Raw genomic sequence first — 18854 nt, 5'->3', positions numbered from 1 at the left:
AACAGTTTAACTTTTAGTATTTCTCCTACTCACAAAAGAAGCACCCAACTTAAGAGTGGCGTTAGCCCCGGACTTCCTAGGCGTGTAAGTCATACTAACACCCTTTGGACACTTCCTTTCTCTTTAAGTTGTTGTTTTATTCACCTTTCATTATATGACATGCGTTCTTCTGGATCCTTTTCCCAACAGTCAAATGCATAGTAAACACTTTTACTAATACTTGCAAACAAACATTGCTTTGTTTGTATCTGAAAATAATTTTCAGTTCCATGAATATCATATAACTATCCCAACTTTCGAAGTTTGGGTTTCATGGAAGCAAACATATTCCACTTGACCGTAACAGAATTCTAGCTTTTGGATCGAAGGACGAGAGTCACATGATCCATAGCATTAGCGGGAGGATACGGAAAGCATGCGATAGGACAAAGTCCTTCTCGACACTTTTGAGGACAATCCTCATATTACGTTACCAATCGTAAAGTTTTAACCAGATATTTAACAACTATTCAATTTTAACAGAGAAAGTGGAATCGCGAGCCATTATTCTACAACTATTTTGCAAGAAACACTTAGACAGTGTTCATAATTAATTGCACTGAGAATTAAACATGTTAATTCAACAGTGCGCTCCCACTCAAATCAATATCTCTCATAATTGATTTAGAGTGATTCAAGATCCATATTTCTATTCGATGCCATTGACGGGTTCATCACTGATGACACGAATTTCAATCGGTAGGCCAACTTGCCGATCACATCTCTATCTGATTCTTGTTCATCTTTCGATGGACGTGTTCCGAGCTCAGGACTCTCCTGCCTGAACGTCAAAGACAACCAAGTGATCTTGCTACAAGGTCTGACCTCACCCGCCTCATTCCTCTCGATTCGTTCGTGCTCATGTGTACATGGCGCACCCCGAAAAGATACGAATTTCAGAGGGTGCTACACTTGGGTGAACACTAACTACTTTGATATTTTAAGTGAGAGATCACCCTAATAAAAAGCGACTACCGCGCAATCAAAAAGGGTGCATCAAAGGGATAAACATCTCAGGCAATTCATAATAGCATGATATGGTATAGCCCTTTATGACGGAGAAGTCTTTCATTCCTTCGTCTTCGGCATTCGCGTCGGTGTTCACCTTCACAAAGATTGCCACCACCTTGTCGATGCACGAGATAATATTGCTATCTCTATAGCTATTAAAATAAGTGCATTACTTAAGGTTGACACACAGGTCATTAAAGTGACAATCATATGGCTCCAGCCATCATGCCGAATCATGACACGCAGGTCATGTTAATTACATCATATAGTCATCTCATACATAATCACATTGAATATGAGCATTGCTATACCACATCACATGCATATCCTGCAAAACCAAGTTAGACGCCTCTAATCGGTTTATGCAAAATTTTATTTTACGTGGCTTCTAAGGTTTTGACTTAAACCGCAGCTACCAACGTTTTATCATCAAGTATGATTATTCAAGATGCTAGATTAACATCTCGGGGTGTATGAAAACCGAGATAATTAAATCTCGAGCCCCATACTAAACTTTGTCATACGCATGACCTCCGTGCAGATCATATCTGCAATGCCCTTTCATCTGCGAATTTCATCTTTCTTTTGACTATGGCAGAACCCAAAGAACTGATAGCACTTCCATGATCAATCAGGATCACGGATTGCCAGAACTTTGTTAAATTCCACCATGCTGTCTCGAGATTGAGCAAACGCAAATTCAAGGGAAGCAACAAGAACGTCGGGTAACAGATTTCATCTGTCACCCGCATAAATAATTTTCAGCAATAGATCTCATCTACTACCTAATTATATTATGCAATACCCATACATCTCCATGTATTCTAGATCGAAACCTACATCTACGCATCTCACGGCTCTTGATGCCACTGTAGGGTAACGCAGCAGAAAACAAAAAAATTCCGACCTACGCACCAGCCCAGGACCACTATGGAGACTGCATACATGGTTTGATCTTTTTCGTTACCGACTCGTAGCGCAGCGGGAAGTAGAGTCGATGACGATCGGCGATGCAGATCCCCGCAACTAGGATTTACAACCTCCCAACCGCGAGGATGTATACCCTCATCTGCTCCTCAGACAACCCTCCGGGAGGCGGTCGAACAGCCCCCCCGGATGGTGTCGCGGACAGCCCTTCGGGAGGACCTTCGAAACTCGAACGGTCACTCGGACAGCCCTTCGGGAGGACCTTCGAAACTCGGACGGTCACACGGACAGCCCTTCGGGAGGCACTCACGAACTAAGACCGAAACTACGATCTCTCTACAGAGTTGCACACATACGGTGTCATCTATCCGGCAGGGCTTCGCCGTCCAGAACTAGTTCCCACCGGAACCCAGACAGCCTTTCGGCTCTACGAAACTATTTCGCTGGGAGGGAGAGAGAAGCCAGATCATGCATGGCACTTGTATGTGAGAAGGGATGAGTGTGGAGGGCTGCCCCTCCACCTCTATTTATAGGAAATCCCAAGGGGGTAGGGTAGTTTCACAAAAAACCCAAAATGCACATGAATGAAGTCCTTCCACAAGGACCTAGGAGTGAAACCAATGAACAAGAGGGTCCCCAAGGGGGGATACCCCATGTGGCCGGCCACACCCCCATGAGGGGCCCAAAAAATGGCTCATATCCATCCATGTCACCCCCAAGATCTTTTGGAGCAAAGCCCCAAAAGGTGGCTTTCCAAAAAGTAACCATAAAGCTGATTTTCACTATTCATGACGACATTTTTCAGCGTCTGATCGAACTGAAAATATTTATGTGGGCTAAGAACATTTCCAGTATCCACTAAAATGATTTTCAACGCGTTCCAAAACAATTCCGGTTTTAGTGATTTTCATCTGCGAAACGCACCTGAAGTGGCTCCGGCAGCTCCGGAACATTTCCGGTTTTTATCTCAGAAAATTCCAAAAAGCTTCCAGAATGATTCTGGCATCCTCCAAGAATTATCAGGCATGTGCCGAAACCAATTTGACTTAATGGTGTATCCCGAAACAACTTTTCGGTATCATCGAAACTTATCCGATGACCTCTCTCTGTGGTACGATTCCGCTGTCCGAAACTTTTCGGTGTCCGAAACTTTTTCGGTGATTTTCTCTCAGTCCCTGTCTAGTATTCAGCAGATAGATGACCCTTAAGCGTGTGACCCTATAGGTTCGGTGAAGTATAGACATGACCCGGAACCCCTTCCGATCAATGATCAACATCGGAGCCATGGACACCCATATTGACCCCTATACCCACACGAATAAATATTCGAGTGAACCTCCAGTTGCCATGTGCTATTCCCGTTGCTTCGCGATATGTTACAAATAACCGAGGTGAGACATGTTGGCATTCCCGTGGATCAACAACTTGTCCACTATGCTAGTTACCTCGTTACCGGTTTTGTTCTCTTTTCTCGTTTCGTGTTCCAGCATCCCCGTGATCAAATCACAAAGTGTCTGGCCAGACGATGATGGACACCATAACACCGAGAGGGCCCGAATATATCTCTCCATCGTCGGAGGAGCAAATACCAATCTCGAGCTATCAAGTTACTTAACATACTTTCCCATGAACCCGTAAGCCGCCGTAATAGCCATCCAGTTACGGATGACGTTTAACAAACCCCAAAGTTCATGAAGCAAGCATGAAGAAACTCGATACTCTCATGGTCTAAGGAATTATGCAAACATTAACTATCTCTGTGTTATAAACCATTAACTTGTGACGAATGTATCTCATAGCATAACATCAATTCGGGTCGATTCAACACAAATGTCCTTCCTGACATTGGCCCTCAAAGTTGCTTGGCATAGACATGCCCATGATTGGGAAAACATAATCATCATGCAACACTTGAGCTAGTCTTGGAGGCACGACTAGGAATACATTTTACCGTTTATTATTCCACACGTGCATATGGGTTCTCCCCAGAGCCTTTATGGATATACGGGCTCAGGAACCACAACAGTTATAGCATGGAACATAAACATAATTATGAACAGGGAGATAATCAATAACATTTATTATTGCCTCTAGGGCATATCTCCTATATGTGTTGATATCATCATGTCTCGTGATGTGAGCCATTGCATTAGTAAAGTGGGTTTTTTTTTCTCGCGTTGCAACGCACGAGCATTTGTGCTAGTATATATATATATATATATATAGGGAAAATCCATCCTATCACCTGGTGGTAGTTACCCCACATATCTCATATACTACCATGTGGTACTATATATATTATTTTATTAATTTAAATATGTTCATATACTATATCGAAGATATTTCAAAGCAAGTTACGTGAAAAAATTGCATATGAATCCAAGTTTTTGTTATATTTGTGAAATACGTACATATTTGTACATAAAAAAGAGCGTACTCAAAACATGATACATACTACCCAAAAATTAGTATATATACTACCTAATCATTGATATATACTACATACTACACGTACATACTCTTGATTCCGGCAGATACTACATACAACATACAAAACACAAGTGGTGGTAACTACCACTGCTTGTAGGAAACATTTGTCTTATTATATATATAGGGGTTGACCTTTATTTTAACATCTATACACCGTAACTTTACGTTTTATAAATTTTGTCTTATTTAAGACATAAAAAGAGAACGTAAGAAAACCTATAATCGTCGTAAAAAATATTTTATGTTACGTATAATTACAAATGTAAAAACATAGCGTAAAATGTACATAAAATACAATTTTTGACCTATATTTTTTTTGTTATGCGAAATTGTATGCAGTAAATCAATATAAATGTTAGTATGTGTATCTCGAATGTAATTTATTTATAAAATGACCGTAAGATTACCTCGGGTGAAGAATAACTTATTCTGCATCCTGGGTGATGAATAGTAACACTATTCGTCACCCTGGGTGAGGAATAGTTATTCTTCACCCACCTCTATTTTATCATCTATGCACCGTAATTTTACGTTTCGTAAATTTCGTCTTATTTTAGACATAAAAAGAGAACGGAAGAAAACCTACACTCGTCGTAATGTTTTTTTATGTTATGTAAAATTACAAATGTAAAAACATAGTGTAAAATGTACATAAAATACAATTTTTGACCTATATTTTTTTTGTTATTGCCAAATTTTATGCAGTAAATCAATATGAATGTAACAATTTGTATTTCAAATGTAATTTTTTATGAAATGATCATAAGATTACCTAAGATGAAGAATAACTTATTCTGCACCCTGATGGTAGTTACCCCACATATATCATATACTATCATGTGATACTATATATATTATTATTTTATTTTAAATATGTTCATATATTATATCTAAGATATTTCAAAGCAAATTACATGAAAAAATTGCATATGAGCCCATAGTTTTTGTTATATTTGTGAAGTACGTAAAAGAGAGCATACTCAAAACATGGTACATACTAACTAAAAATTAGTATATATATTACCCAGTCATTGTTATATACTACATACTACATGTACATACTCCCGGTTTCGATAAATACTATATACAATATAGAAAACGTAAGTGGTGGTAACTACCACTGCTTGTAGAAAACATTTGTCATATATATATATAAGGCTGGACTATTCTGTTACTAGTAACAGAATAATACTCCCTCTGTCTCAAAATAAGTGTCTTCAGCTTAATACAAATTTGTACTAGAGCTAATATAAAATTGAGACACTTATTTTGGGATGGATGGAGTATTCTGTTACCCACGGCTCTATATAGGGCCCGCGTCTGGTTTTCAACTCTGAACCGGTACGAAAAGAACCCAGCCACCCGCGATCCCACCTTATCCTGGCCCTGGCTCCTGACGGCGCCGCCCCGCCCCACCTCCTCCCCTGCACCCGGCGCCGCCTCGCCCCACCCCACCTCCTCCCCTGCTCCCGGCGCCGCCTCGTTCCACCTCCTCCCCGGCTCGCGGCGCCGCCCCGCCTCACCTCCGGTCCTACTCCCGGCGCCGCCCCATCCCACCTCCTCCTCGACTCGCGGCGCCGCCCGGCCCCGAACCTCCAAGCTCCCCACATCCGGGGGCCGCCTCGACCCTACCCCCTCCCTAGGTCCCGGCGCCGCCCGGCCCCCATTCTCCCCGGGTCCCCTCGATGCCTGGTCCCCAACCTCCCCGGCTCCCGGCGCCGCCAACCGCCCTGCTCCCCTGGCTCCGGTAGCTGCCCCCGCCTGTTCCCCTCCCGCGGGGATGACAGCGCGAATCCGGACTGCGTGGTGGGGCAGTGAGTCTCGTCGGAGTGGAGCTCCTCCGCCTCTAGCCATCGGTAGTTCATTGTGAGTACAGGCTCTGAAACTGCTTAGTACAGGTTGGGGAACATTTTTGGAATCAGTTATATATAGCGGTTGCTTCCAAATGAATTTGTCATTGCTAGTACATTTTTGGTAGCAGATGCTTCCAAGTGAATTGCCGTTACTACTATCTATGATGTTCCTGCCATGTTTTGTTTTTCTTTGAATTTACTATGTAACCACTGCTCATGGTAACATCAAACAACAAATTTTATATGCCTGGCATGTTTGATCTGATTTGACTCCATGAGCATAGTGCAAAACAAAAATCAAAGTATCCTTGCTAGCTTGCAGCTGTAATTTTGATTGCACGGCAGTTTAATGTGAAAACAACACGGGAGAAAATGGAGTAAATTGTCTCTAAAGTTTTGATTGCATCGCCATCTCCCGGTGGGGCTCTGCTGCCGGAGCACCCTGGCCGTTCTCAGCCACCACTCCAGGCTGTTCAACGCCACCACCCCAGGCCGTTCATTGCCTGCAGCACCCTGGATCCCGCCCCTCACCCTAGTAGTTTCAGTTATCGAGTGAGCTTCAGTCCAACTTGAGCTTTCAGTCCAACTTGAGCTCCTTGAGATGATCATATAATTAACTTCAAAATTATTACATGGTCCATGTATTTTACAGCAAGTCCATGTAGTACTACATGGGAAGTACAAAAATTACTTCTAGTCAGAGTTCATTTAAATCTATAGGGTCCAGTCCCATATATCTTTTAACCAGGTTCATGGTGAAGCCCAGGGTGCTCGTCGGCGATCACAAGAAGCAGGCCGTCAAGGAGCTGGGTGACATGGTGCAGCGGTGTGGCCAGTTCAACTACCTGAACTGTTTGACAGTAAGTCCATGTATTACTACATGAGAAGTACAAAAATTACTGCTTGTGAGAGTTTATTTAAATCCTGGTCAGTTCATCTCCTCAAAACATATTTACTTCTGGTCTGCCCGTTCTATCTCCTGAACTGTTGATGTTGCATCATTTCTCTCATGATGTGATATTATTTCTCTGTCGTAGCTTCAACATAGTCACAGAAACATCATATAGCTGACCACTGCGTTTGATTTTGTTCTGAGCTACCATGCTATGCTACCTACAAAACCATATAGTTTGAGTTTCCACGCATGCTCTTGGTTTTTGTTGTGTGGTTTATGCATCTCATAGTTTTTTACAATGTTACATTTACTGGCTTGTCAGTCTTCTTTTACCTTCATGTGCACTAACTTCTAAAGATGAAGTATTAGAGTTGCTGGTTTCAGTCTTCTTCTACCTTCATGTGCACTTACTTCTAAAAGATGAAGCTGATAGAGTTGCTGGTTTTGGTGTTACTTTAACTTCATGTGCAGTAATAAAAATACACAAAAGTACCCATCAGCTCAAAGTGTGCCGAAGATACAGTCCTAGGTGTGTTGTAGTGAGTTGTTAATTGGTTACTGGTATCTGCAGGGTATGACCAGTGACAGCGAGTAGGCGGCTAGTGTACTGCGGCGAGCAAGGAGACAGAGGCATGGAGTAGATGTGTGTGGCGAGCCGCTCATGGCCGATGCAGCGGCTGTCTCTACTGCCGGCTTCCAGTGCTACCCCGCCAGTTGCCGTTGCCCCACGTTGTGTGTTTTGGAGCCCCACGTTGGCCCAAGCTGCTATGATGTGTTGTCACCATTTATAATCTGTTAAATGACCGGTATGTTCTTGTTGTCAGTTCATGTGTGTCCTTGTTGTCAGGTCGTGTTCATCTTTTATAGTCAGTTCATGTACATGTGTGTTTGTAATCACGGTGTGTTCTAATAACTTCTTTCAGAAACCACTTTGTAGCTCTGTTCAGCTATGGGTTCTCCGTTCCCAGAAAGCTAAACATCAGTTCTTCTAATTTGTAAAGAAAATGTAGTTTTTCGGATTAACATAAGAACACGACTTCTTTGATGTAGTGCCATCCAAATTCTTATTTTAGTTTTGTTCATTTTCTTATTTAAGTTCAGTTTAAAATCTAATCTTAGTTCAGTTCAAGACAGATTATCATCTATCCAATACAGAAGGAAAATAGAGTTGGGAGTGGACGACCTTGAGCTTGTCCAGCCCACCTTCGTTGTGCTTCTCCAGTGCGTTCATGTGCGGTATTGCTGGCATTCCTGTGTCGCGTGCATGCTTTGGACTATGTGTTGTCTATTGTTATGTAGTATCTCCAGATTTTCTAAACTAACTTGCTCAATGACAGAATTGTGTATCGCACAGTACATGTATTACTACTGGGAATGTTCAGAAATCAGAACTCAAAGAAGTATTGATAGAACAACTACTGTATATTCAAGGAGTCGGGTTTTGCTCCTGCATCACCTCGTCTCCTCCGTTCAACAAAAGCCTCAGATAATTTCACACTATGGTTTCGCTCTTTTGTATAATTCTTGAGTCCAGACTTCTTCTCTTTTTGTTCCATAGAAATTAAAGAAACCTGTAGAAGTTTGGGGTATAAAATTCTATAAGTTTGAAACCGGGAAACTAGTAAGTTCAGACAAAATTCTATAAGTTTTTGTCAAAGAAACGAGGCTTCCCCACGCTTTTTTACCTAATAATGTTCATGTTAGTGCATGCAAGTTGAAGCGCTATGGAAGTGCTAATGCTGATAGTCCTAAAATAATGATTTGCAGTGTCTATTCCGATTCAAGTGCCTTGTTCTTCCAAGCACACATGTTGTTGTGTGTTGATACCTATGGGAGAATAGCACACATGAACTGTGTACTAATGATGAAACCGGGATAAAGTCCTAAAATAATGATGTTCTTTTTGTTAAACACATTATGTCACGCTACATTGGTGTAACCGAAGGAGGAGCCTTGTGCCATACCGGCGCATCTAGAGATAGAGATAGACTAGATAGGTAGTTCAAATATTCTCTTGTAACCTACTCTATCTTCTTATCCCTTCTCCTCCAAGTCTCCTGTAATATCTCAACTATCATTGTATGCGCTTCAGGGAGATTGCGCCCCTGCCTATAACATGCAACACGTCCCCTCACACCGAGGCTAAGACGTTTCCGCATCTCGCACATGGTAATCAGAGCCATCCTACTTTCCATCTAGTTTCTCTCTTGATTCCAGTCGCACCAAAAGAAACATGTCTTCCTCCTCCGGCGTATCTCACCCTAGACTCAGTGGGCAGGTGATCGAGAAACTCTCCCGCACGAATTACGTGCTATGGCGCACACAGATCACACCACAACTTCGTGGTGCCGGTGTCTTCCAGTACGTTGATGGCACCTCGCCGGAGCCGGCCAAGCTTCAAGCCGCCAAGGACAAGGACGGCAAGGACACGTTTGTGCCCAACCCTCGCCACCCCATCTGGGTCCGGAAGGACCAGCAGGTGCTTGGCTTCCTGCTGAGCAATCTCTCCAAAGAGGTGCTCGTCACGGTGACCACGGTCACCATGGCGCAAGCGCTCTGGACGATGCTGGCGGGCATGTACTCGTCGCAGTCGCTGAGCCGCGTCAACAACATACGTACCTCGCTCATCAACGCACAGAAGGGCAACCAGTCCGCCGGCGCCTACTTCGCCACCATGCGCGGTCTCGCGGATGAGCTGGCGGCGACGGGCAAACCCATCCAGGACGATGAACTGATCTCGTACATCCTTCACGGACTGGATCAGGAGTACCAGCCCCTCGTCTCTGCCCTCGACGCCCGCGTCAGCCCCGCCTCCCTCGACGAGATCTTCTCCATGCTCAGCAACTTCGCCCAGCGCATGGTGTAGTTCCAGAACTCCGACGGCGGTGGCTTCAAGTCCTCCGCCAACCTCGCCACCCGCGGTCGTGGCGGTGGCTCTCGCTACTGCGGTCCTTCTCGTGGCAAGGGCAGGGCTGGTGGTGCCAGGACCAGCAACACTGGCGGAACCAATGGTGGCGGCGCTCGTGGCACCAGGGGTCGCCGCGGTGGCGGCTCTGGCCGAACTCGCCCGGACGCCCCACGCTGCCAAATCTGTGGCAAACCTGGTCACACTGCTCGGGATTGCTGGTACCACTATGATGAAGACGAGGACGACTCTCAAGATGATGACAAGATCGCTGCGGCAGCTGATGGCTCCTACGGCATGGACACCAATTGGTACCTCGACAGCGGCGCCACAAATCATCTCACCGGAGAGCTCGAGAAGGTGACCCTCCGTGAGAAGTACCACGGCAAGGATCAAATTCACACCGCCGATGGTGCAGGTATGAGCATCAGCAGCGTTGGTTATTCGGTTATACATACCCCTCATCGTAAAATTCATCTTAGATTTTTTTTTGCATGTTCCTAGTGCCAACAAAAACCTCCTTTCCGTTCATAGAATTACACTTGACAACCATGTCTTCATGAGTTTCATCCTTTTTTCTTCTTGATCAAGGATCTGGCCACGAGGAAAACCCTCTATCGAGGTAGATGTGTTCGAGGGCTCTACCCGTTCCTTCCGGAGTTTAGAAGACACAATAAACAAGCCTATGGTGTTGTCAAGCTTTCTTCAACACGGTGGCACGATCGTCTAGGACATGCTTCATTTTCTTTAGTTGAACGCTTGCTTAGGAAAAATAAGCTCCCGTTTGTTGGTGAGCGTCATGTTGAAACTATTTGTGATTCATGCCAAAGAGCAAAAAGTTATCAATTGCCTATCCTGTTTCTACCAGTGTTTCTACTCAACCACTCCAGTTAATTTTTTCAGATGTTTGGGGTCCTGCCCCTAGCTCAGTTGGTAGACACACATATTACGTTAGTTTCATTGATGACTATAGCAAATTCTCTTGGATCTATCTTCTAAAGAAACGATCCGAAGTTTTTCAAGTCTTTCAAAACTTTCAAGCACTTGTAGAACGAAAATTTGATCGCAAAATCCTTGCGGTACAATCTGATTGGGGGGGGGATACGAAAAGTTGAATTCCTTCTTCCAAACTCTTGGCATATCTCATCATGTTTCCTGCCCTCACGTGCACCAACAAAACCGCTCGGCCGAACGCAAGCACCGTCACATAGTTGAGGTGGGTCTCGCTCTCCTAGCTGGTGCTTCCATGCCCCTCAAGTTCTGGGATGAAGCGTTTCTCACCGACGTTCACATCATCAATATGCTTCCTAGTCGTGTCATCAACAACGAAACTCCCATGGAAAGACTCCTTCACACCAAACCAGACTAAAAGTCCCTTCGTGTCGCTGGGTGTGCGTGTTGGCCCAACCTTCGTCCATACAACAATCGAAAATTAATGTTTCGATCAAAACAGTGTGTCTTTCTAGGGTATAGTGCTCAACACAAGGGTGTCAAGTGTCTTGATGTCACCTCTGGTCGTGTGTATATTTCACGTGATGTCGTGTTTGATGAGACCAAGTTTCCTTTTGCCATCTTCACCCCAATGCGGGTGCACTCCTTCGCATAGAAATCCTACTCCTTCCGTCTCATCTTACTGGTTTTGATCACGGGGGTGATAACTGTAATGATCAAGTGTTGACTGACCCTCTTAATACCACATATGAGTATGATGATGATGCATGAGAAAGCAGAGAAAAAACGGCAGTCAAAACGACGAAGAAATGCGGCCTACAGGGCCATATTTTATGTGTCCAGGCGAGGGGAACAAATCCCCCTTGGGGTCTGTCCAGCCAGGCACAACATCCCCCTTGGGATCGGAGCACTCAGACGCGGCAGGCAGGTCAGGCGGATCTGCCTCCGATTCCGCGCCAGCCGAATCAGGTGCGATCAGGCGCGGGACAGCGCGTGCTGACAGCGACGTCGAGCCGGCCACGCGGCACGCTGTGGCTGGGGAACACACCTCCTCCGCCCCGCGCCAACCAGGAAATGACAGGTGGCGTGGCGCCACTGGGCCCGTGGCGGCTCGGTTTCTGGCCCAGCCGGTTTGCTATAAACGGCGGGATCTGCGCCGCCCGACAGCTACAGGCCTGACCGGCGCGGGATCCTGTGCTGATACGCTCACGCCCTCCTGCACCAATGATGAGGCGTGTCGGGTAGGATCCTCTGTGCCGGCTATAACGCCCGTGTCTTCGCCAACGCCCTCATGAGCCACAAAAGATCCGGCTCGGGTGGATTCGGCGGCTGCAACTGTCCCAGATTCTGCCATGGGATTTTCTGCGGCAGAAACAGCAGCCACAACGTCTCCGCGTCGCACACGACTGCAAAAAGGGGTAACCAAACCTATTAACTACAAGCATATTACAAAATATGGCATGGTATGTTCTACAGGTGAACCTCACACTCTTGAGGAAGCTTTGAGTGATGAAAAGTGAAAAAAGGCCATGAATGAAGAATTTGTGGCACTTCAGAAGAACAAAACATGGCATTTGGTTCCTCCACAGCAAGGTAAAAATCTCATTGACTGCAAGTGGGTGTTTAGGATTAAAAGAAAATCAGATGGAACCATTGATCGATACAAAGCTAGATTGGTTGCAAAAGGATTCAAACAACGATATGGCATAGACTACGAGGACACGTTTAGTCCTGTTGTAAAAGCTGCCACTATTCGCCTTGTTTTGTCTATTGCTGTTTCCAGGGGCTGGAGTCTCAGGCAACTAGATGTACAGAACGCGTTTCTCCATGGTGCTCTGGAAGAGGAAGTGTACATGAAGCAACCTCCTGGGTTTGTGAACAAAAACGTTCCTTCTTACATATGCAAACTTGACAAATCATTGTATGGGTTGAAGCAAGCTCCAAGAGCATGGTATTCACGTCTCAGTCACAAGATGCAACAACTTGGTTTTGTTCCTTCGAAGTCTGAGACCTCACTGTTCATTTACAACAAGCATAACACATACATATTTGTACTCATATATGTTGATGATATCATTGTTACAAGCTCATCAGATGAGGCTGTTACAGGGCTCTTGAAAGATCTCAGTACAGAGTTTGCTCTCAAGGATCTTGGAGACTTGCATTATTTCCTAGGGATTGAGGTGAAGAAGCATGAGGATGGACTTCATCTCTCTCAGGAAAAGTATGCAGCAGATATGGTAAAAAAGGCAGGACTACAAGGTTATAAGCCCTCTCCCACTCCTATGTCAAGTTCAGAAAAATTATCTCTCACAGAAGGACAACTCTTAAGTCAAGATGATAGTACAAAATATAGAAGTCTGGTAGGTGCACTCCAATATCTTACACTTACTAGACCTGATATCTCATTTGCTGTCAACAAAGTCTGTCAGTTTGTTCATGCACCCACTACAGTTCATTGGGCTGCTGCTAAACGTATTGTTCGCTATGTCAAGAATACTGCCAACATTGGTTTGAATTTCAGCAAGTCATCCTCTACACTTGTAAGTGCTTTTTCAGACTCTGACTGGGCAGGCTGTCTGGATGATAGAAGGTCCACTGGTGGCTTTGCAATTTTCTTTGGCCCAAACTTAATATCCTGGTGTGCAAGAAAACAAGCACTGTTTCCAGGTCTAGCACAGAGGCAGAATACAAGGCACTGGCAAATGCCACAGCTGAGGTTATATGGGTACAATCCATGCTAAAGGAACTTGGTGTCAGGAGTACTCAAGCTCCTTATTTGTGGTGTGATAACTTGGGTGCTACATATTTATCTGCTAATCCAGTTTTTCATGCTAGGACAAAACATATTGAGATAGACTTCCACTTTGTGAGAGAAAGAGTTGCCAAGAAGCAACTTCAGATTCGGTTTGTGCATTCCAAAGATCAAATTGCAGATGGATTCACAAAACCATTGCCTACAAGAAGCTTTGAAGACTTCAAACATAATCTCAACTTGATGAAGTTGTGATTAAGGGAGGGTGTTAAACACATTATGTCACGCTACATTGGTGTAACGGAAGGAGGAGCCTTGTGCCATACTGGCGCATCTAGAGATAGAGATAGACTAGATAGGTAGTTCAAATATTCTCTTGTAACCTACTCTATCTTCTTATCCCTTCTCCTCCAAGTCTCCTGTAATATCTCAACTATCATTGTATGCGCTTCAGGGAGATTGCGCCCCTGCCTATAACATGCAACACGTCCCCTCACACCGAGGCTAAGACGTTTCCGCATCTCACACACTTTTTATTCAGATTTAAACGCACACAAGCACTCAACTAAGTGGTGTTTGTTATATTATTTATAAATATAAATACACAACTTCTTGCTGTGCACTTGGTGTTACCCTGTTCTGGGTGTTTATCACCTGACCCCTCCTCATGTATCATACCTGCACATCTCCTTGTGCTGCTGTATGCAGTTTGGCTGCTCCCCCTACCTCATGATCCTATGTGCTAAGGGCACTACCATTTTTTGGTCCGCGGAGGTTGGAGGACGGTCCAGATGCTGTACGCTCTTGCGATCTCCTCCATTGTCAAGGTCACATCATGTGCACCGTCCTCAGTCCAACCCCATGGCATAAGGATGATCGAGTTCATCGCAAGCAGCAGTCCATGGCTGCCTTCTTCCACTTTCCTCCGCCTAGGTCCTTTCCTATGGTGGTGCAAGGTTTCTACTCTTCTCCCTCCCGTGCTCTCTCTCACTATCCGTGTTCATTTGTACTGCTGCTTCGATTTCTTTGTGATGCAAATGTTGTTGATGAACATTTTTTGTAGTAAAAAGCTACAAAAAAAATCAGTTTTTCTCGTTGCGAAAATTTCTGAATTTTGCTCTGTTCTAGCAGTTCGAAGAATAATGTTCACTAGGACTATTTTGGCGTTACTTTAACTTCATGTGCAGTAATAAAAATACACAAAAGTACCCATCAGTTCAAAGTGTGCCGAAGATACAGTCCTAGGTGTGTTGTAGTGCATGGTTAATTGGTTACTGGTATGTGCAGAGTACGACCGGTGAAAGTGAGTAGGTGGCTAGTGTATTGCGGCGAGCAAGGAGACAGAGGCATGGAGCAGATGTGTGTTGCGAGGCGCTCATGGCCGATGCAGCGTCTGTCTCTACCGCCGGCTTCCTGTGCTACCCCGCTAGTCGCCGTTGCCCCACGTTGTGTGTGGAGCTTCAATTTTTTCAGTTCATAGTTTGAATGCTTTTCAGCTCGTCTACTTTCCAATCAAAGTCCGATCATCTTTGTGTTTCCATATTATTCTTATATCACAAACTGTGGAGCGACAATAATTCCAACATGATGTTTTGTTCAGTTTTGGGTGCTGCATATAATGCAAAGTAGATAGGTGCAGGAAGAAAGGTACTTTATTTGATTTAGTTCTCTCATGATGCCTGTCTATTTCAATCCTCTAAGTTGCATTGCAAACGGCCAATAGTAGGATTTTTTCAATGCTTTTATTGGAATTTTCAATGTATAGTTGCATTTCTTTTGCATCTCCTCACTGATAGAACAACCCTGCTACTACTTCTTGGTGGGAATGGTTTGACATGTATGTCACTGCCTAGTATCATAAATGTCCTAGTTAATAGATCATGATTTTCTCCCTTTTGCCTATGTCTCTTAGTGTGTTCCCCCTTCCTCTTTTCATATAGCATATTCTGAACATCAGATGCTTTCAAAAATGTGTCGTGCAAGTTCAAGTATAACTGCTGCAGGAGTTCAAAAATCTAAACATTTAAGCTCAACCCAATTTCAAGAACTGTTTTCCTTCATAAAATTGTATTTTTGTTATTTTGTTGTTATGGACAGTACAGATGCACATTGTTGTGTAGTACATGTGTCCATTGATGTGTTCGAATCCCTTCCGTTCACTTTGATTCCTACAGGTGGTTCAGTGTGTCGAGTGGCAGCAGCGCTTGATCCCTAGTGGTTGCCCGCGCAAGGAGGATACATGGACGCTACAGTGGTGGAGGAGTCAGTACATGTAGTAGCTAGCTCAAGAAAAGGTATTGTCATGTAGCTTTGGTCTTACCATTGTGGTTTGTTGATATTTTTGCTTGTGTTATTGCATGGGAAAATGTAAAGGAAAGGAGTTTTCTTTTTACAATTGATGATGGGATTGCATGACTTCATCTAGAAAAAAGTGTTATTGATAAACCAGCAGCAAGGATGATATGTTCATGAGCTGAGTCCACATGCTGTCATTTGCAAATCAATTTCTAAATGTGACAAAATAAAAAAGTGAGACTCTGAGTGTTGGTTTCATTGCACAAATAAAGTTCACATCCATGCCTTCTCAGACCTACATGTTCTACTTCTAATTTTAGTGACACACTCAGTTTAAGTTTCTTATTTTAGTTCAGTACAATTTCTAATTTTAGTTAAGTTCAGTACAATTTGTTCTATAAAATATAGTACAACAAGCAATTCTATTGAGTGTTTTCTGTTGATATGTGCCCAAGAAACAAGAGATTCGTATTGAGTAGAAGCTCCAAGTTTGCAAAATATATATGTTGTATGATATATATTATGTTCCTGTAGGAGGTTCAAAGACTGCTATGTAGCAACTTCAAGAGTTTAGTTTCGTGAAAAAAGTGATTTCTTGGTCAGGATTTTGCAGGATCTTTGGGTTAGCAGTGGTTAATTGGTTTACCCCCGGAGCTTGTCGGCAAGGCGGGCACTGGGCCAACCACAAGGCAATGCCGCCAGGTAGGGCACGAGACGGCTGCCAAGCGCGACATGAGCCTTTCCGACCCCATTTCCAGGTTCAGCGCCAAGGATCTCACTGTGGGGTGCGCGAAGGCACTAGCGCCTCTGCTTCCATTTTTCTTCCGAAGTTTTGCTAACCAATTAGCCACTGATAAGATGACTTTGCTTCCAACTAGCCACTGAAAGTTGTGGCCATTTAATGTCACCTTCTACGTTTGAGACATGTCAAACTGTAACCTTCCAATGTTACCGTTTGGTAGCTTAGGATGCTGTATGTTTTCTTGATCTACAAAGTGACTATCTGAGAGCTGTGTCGAACTGTCTTATTACAGTTTGGAACTTCTCTAATAATGCCAGTTGATTCTTAATGTTTTATCCTCATCAGTTCTAAAAATCCCAGAGCATTCGTCCAACTTTATATCAGGATATACTATGTTGTTTCTATAAATTTTTGTATGCTTGTATTTGCAAAAGTATGTTACAGTTGCCTCTTCGATTTCATGTGGTGAGGATGTGTGTGCTCCCACATATTCGATAGTGCTCTCTCCTGCCTATTTTGGTTGATGTCTACGAATGGACAAAAATTGTATGGGAAACGTTCTATTATTACTAGCATATAAGCTCAGAGAAAAGTTGAACATGATGTCCCAGATAAATTTGGAAAAAAAGCTCAAACAAGAAAACCATGGAAATTCAAAATGGTAAAAGTTCAAGTGGTAAAATAAGAGAAGTCCAGAATATAGTCGCAAAACAATGTTGAGTTCAAAAGAAAACACAAAACATTTTTGTTTTATTAAAAATATCATTCAGTTCAACGGTATAAACTATGCAAGTTCGGGCATGATGATACCATCGAGAAGTTACAAGGAAAATTATACCGAAAATACAGAGTAAAGTCTAGTACGTGAAAAGACGCTCGGTACAAAATCATACAAACATCCGTTCAAAGTACTCTATTTTCAGAACCATTCAAAACTACTATGAAAAGTACCTTAGTACAAACACACAAATAGATCAGTACGAGTACTCTGTTTTTCGATCGGAAAAACAACACGATGGGTCTCACCGTATTCAAAATTACTCTTCAACGGTTGCGAGTTTGAGAAAATATTCAATATGATTAAGTTTCGCATTTTCGATATCTTTCCAATGGTATATTATTTGCCCCATTTTGACAAACTTAAAAAAGAAATCACGTTCGGAATCAAATTTGACCGTATTCAAATTCGAGTTTAAACCGTAAGGAATTAGAAAAACATTTCTATACGAAAAACTTGCGCATTTCCATAGCTTTCCAATGCCGTATCATTTGCGTCAATCCGACCAACTGTTTGAAAAAAAAAACATGAAAATACATTTCGCCCAGAATTTCACCATTTTTCAAATTACTTTTAAATCGTATAGAATTTGGAAAAACAATAGATATATGAAAGAAGCGGATTTTCACCAGCTTTCCAATGCCATCTTATTTGCTCAATTCCGACAAACCGTTTGAAAATTAAGTCCAAAATATGATTCATGTTTTCATTTTTGAAAAAAAAAACGGTTTTTCCAAAACTACTCTTAAATCATGATGATTTTGAAAAAAATTCCTATATATTTGTAATGTAGATGTCAAGAACTTTACAACGATATATTACATGCCCCATTCTGACGAAAAGACGATCAGTTCGACGAGATGAAAATCATCAGTACAACCACGTGAAACCATCAATTGAAATAGGGTAACAGAATAATATTCTGTTACGTGAAATAGAATAGCCCAGATGTAAACAGAATAATATATATATATATATATATATATATAGGAAAAATAGATTCTACCATCTAGTGGTAGTTACCCCCATCCTGTCAACCATCCGATCTCTTCCCAGGTGTGGCCTTTGATTGACGGGTCTTGTTCCAAAATAAGCCGATTTACTCCCCACCCGGTAAAATCAGCTGGATGGTTCCGACTTTTGTGCATGGAACGTATATAGCGTGTCGTATCCAACAACCTGGATATTTATGTGGCCTAGATCGAGCTCTCGC

General features: G+C 43.2%; 1 protein-coding gene across 8 annotated transcripts; it reads left to right on the top strand.

Annotated features, from left to right (window-relative positions):
- Positions 1-5807: 5807 nt before the first annotated feature.
- On the top strand, positions 5808-17191 carry LOC109781887 (retrovirus-related Pol polyprotein from transposon RE1). Of its 8 annotated transcripts, none has more exons than XM_073496472.1 (4): positions 5808-6333; positions 7082-7180; positions 8340-16120; positions 16725-17191. In XM_073496472.1, exon 3 carries the CDS (start codon positions 12601-12603, stop codon positions 13813-13815), a length of 1215 nt encoding a protein of 404 aa, XP_073352573.1. In that variant the 5' UTR covers positions 5808-6333; positions 7082-7180; positions 8340-12600; the 3' UTR covers positions 13816-16120; positions 16725-17191. The 8 variants fall into 7 exon arrangements, 6 of the variants coding, with proteins under 6 accessions (XP_073352575.1, XP_073352574.1, XP_073352573.1 ...); XM_073496474.1 differs by having other exon boundaries at positions 7087-7180; XM_073496473.1 differs by having other exon boundaries at positions 16735-17191.
- Positions 17192-18854: the final 1663 nt, after the last annotated feature.

Source organism: Aegilops tauschii, chromosome 4 (assembly GCF_002575655.3).
Source record: "Aegilops tauschii subsp. strangulata cultivar AL8/78 chromosome 4, Aet v6.0, whole genome shotgun sequence".
NCBI classification, from domain to species: Eukaryota; Viridiplantae; Streptophyta; class Magnoliopsida; order Poales; family Poaceae; genus Aegilops; species Aegilops tauschii.
The sequence above is the reverse complement of the archived record's forward strand: the minus strand, read 5'-3'. Positions and strand labels throughout refer to the sequence as shown.

Excerpts from the sequence above, each read along its gene's own strand:
- LOC109781887 (XM_073496474.1), top strand. The coding sequence starts at position 12,601 with ATGAATGAAGAATTTGTGGCACTTCAGAAGAACAAAACATGGCATTTG.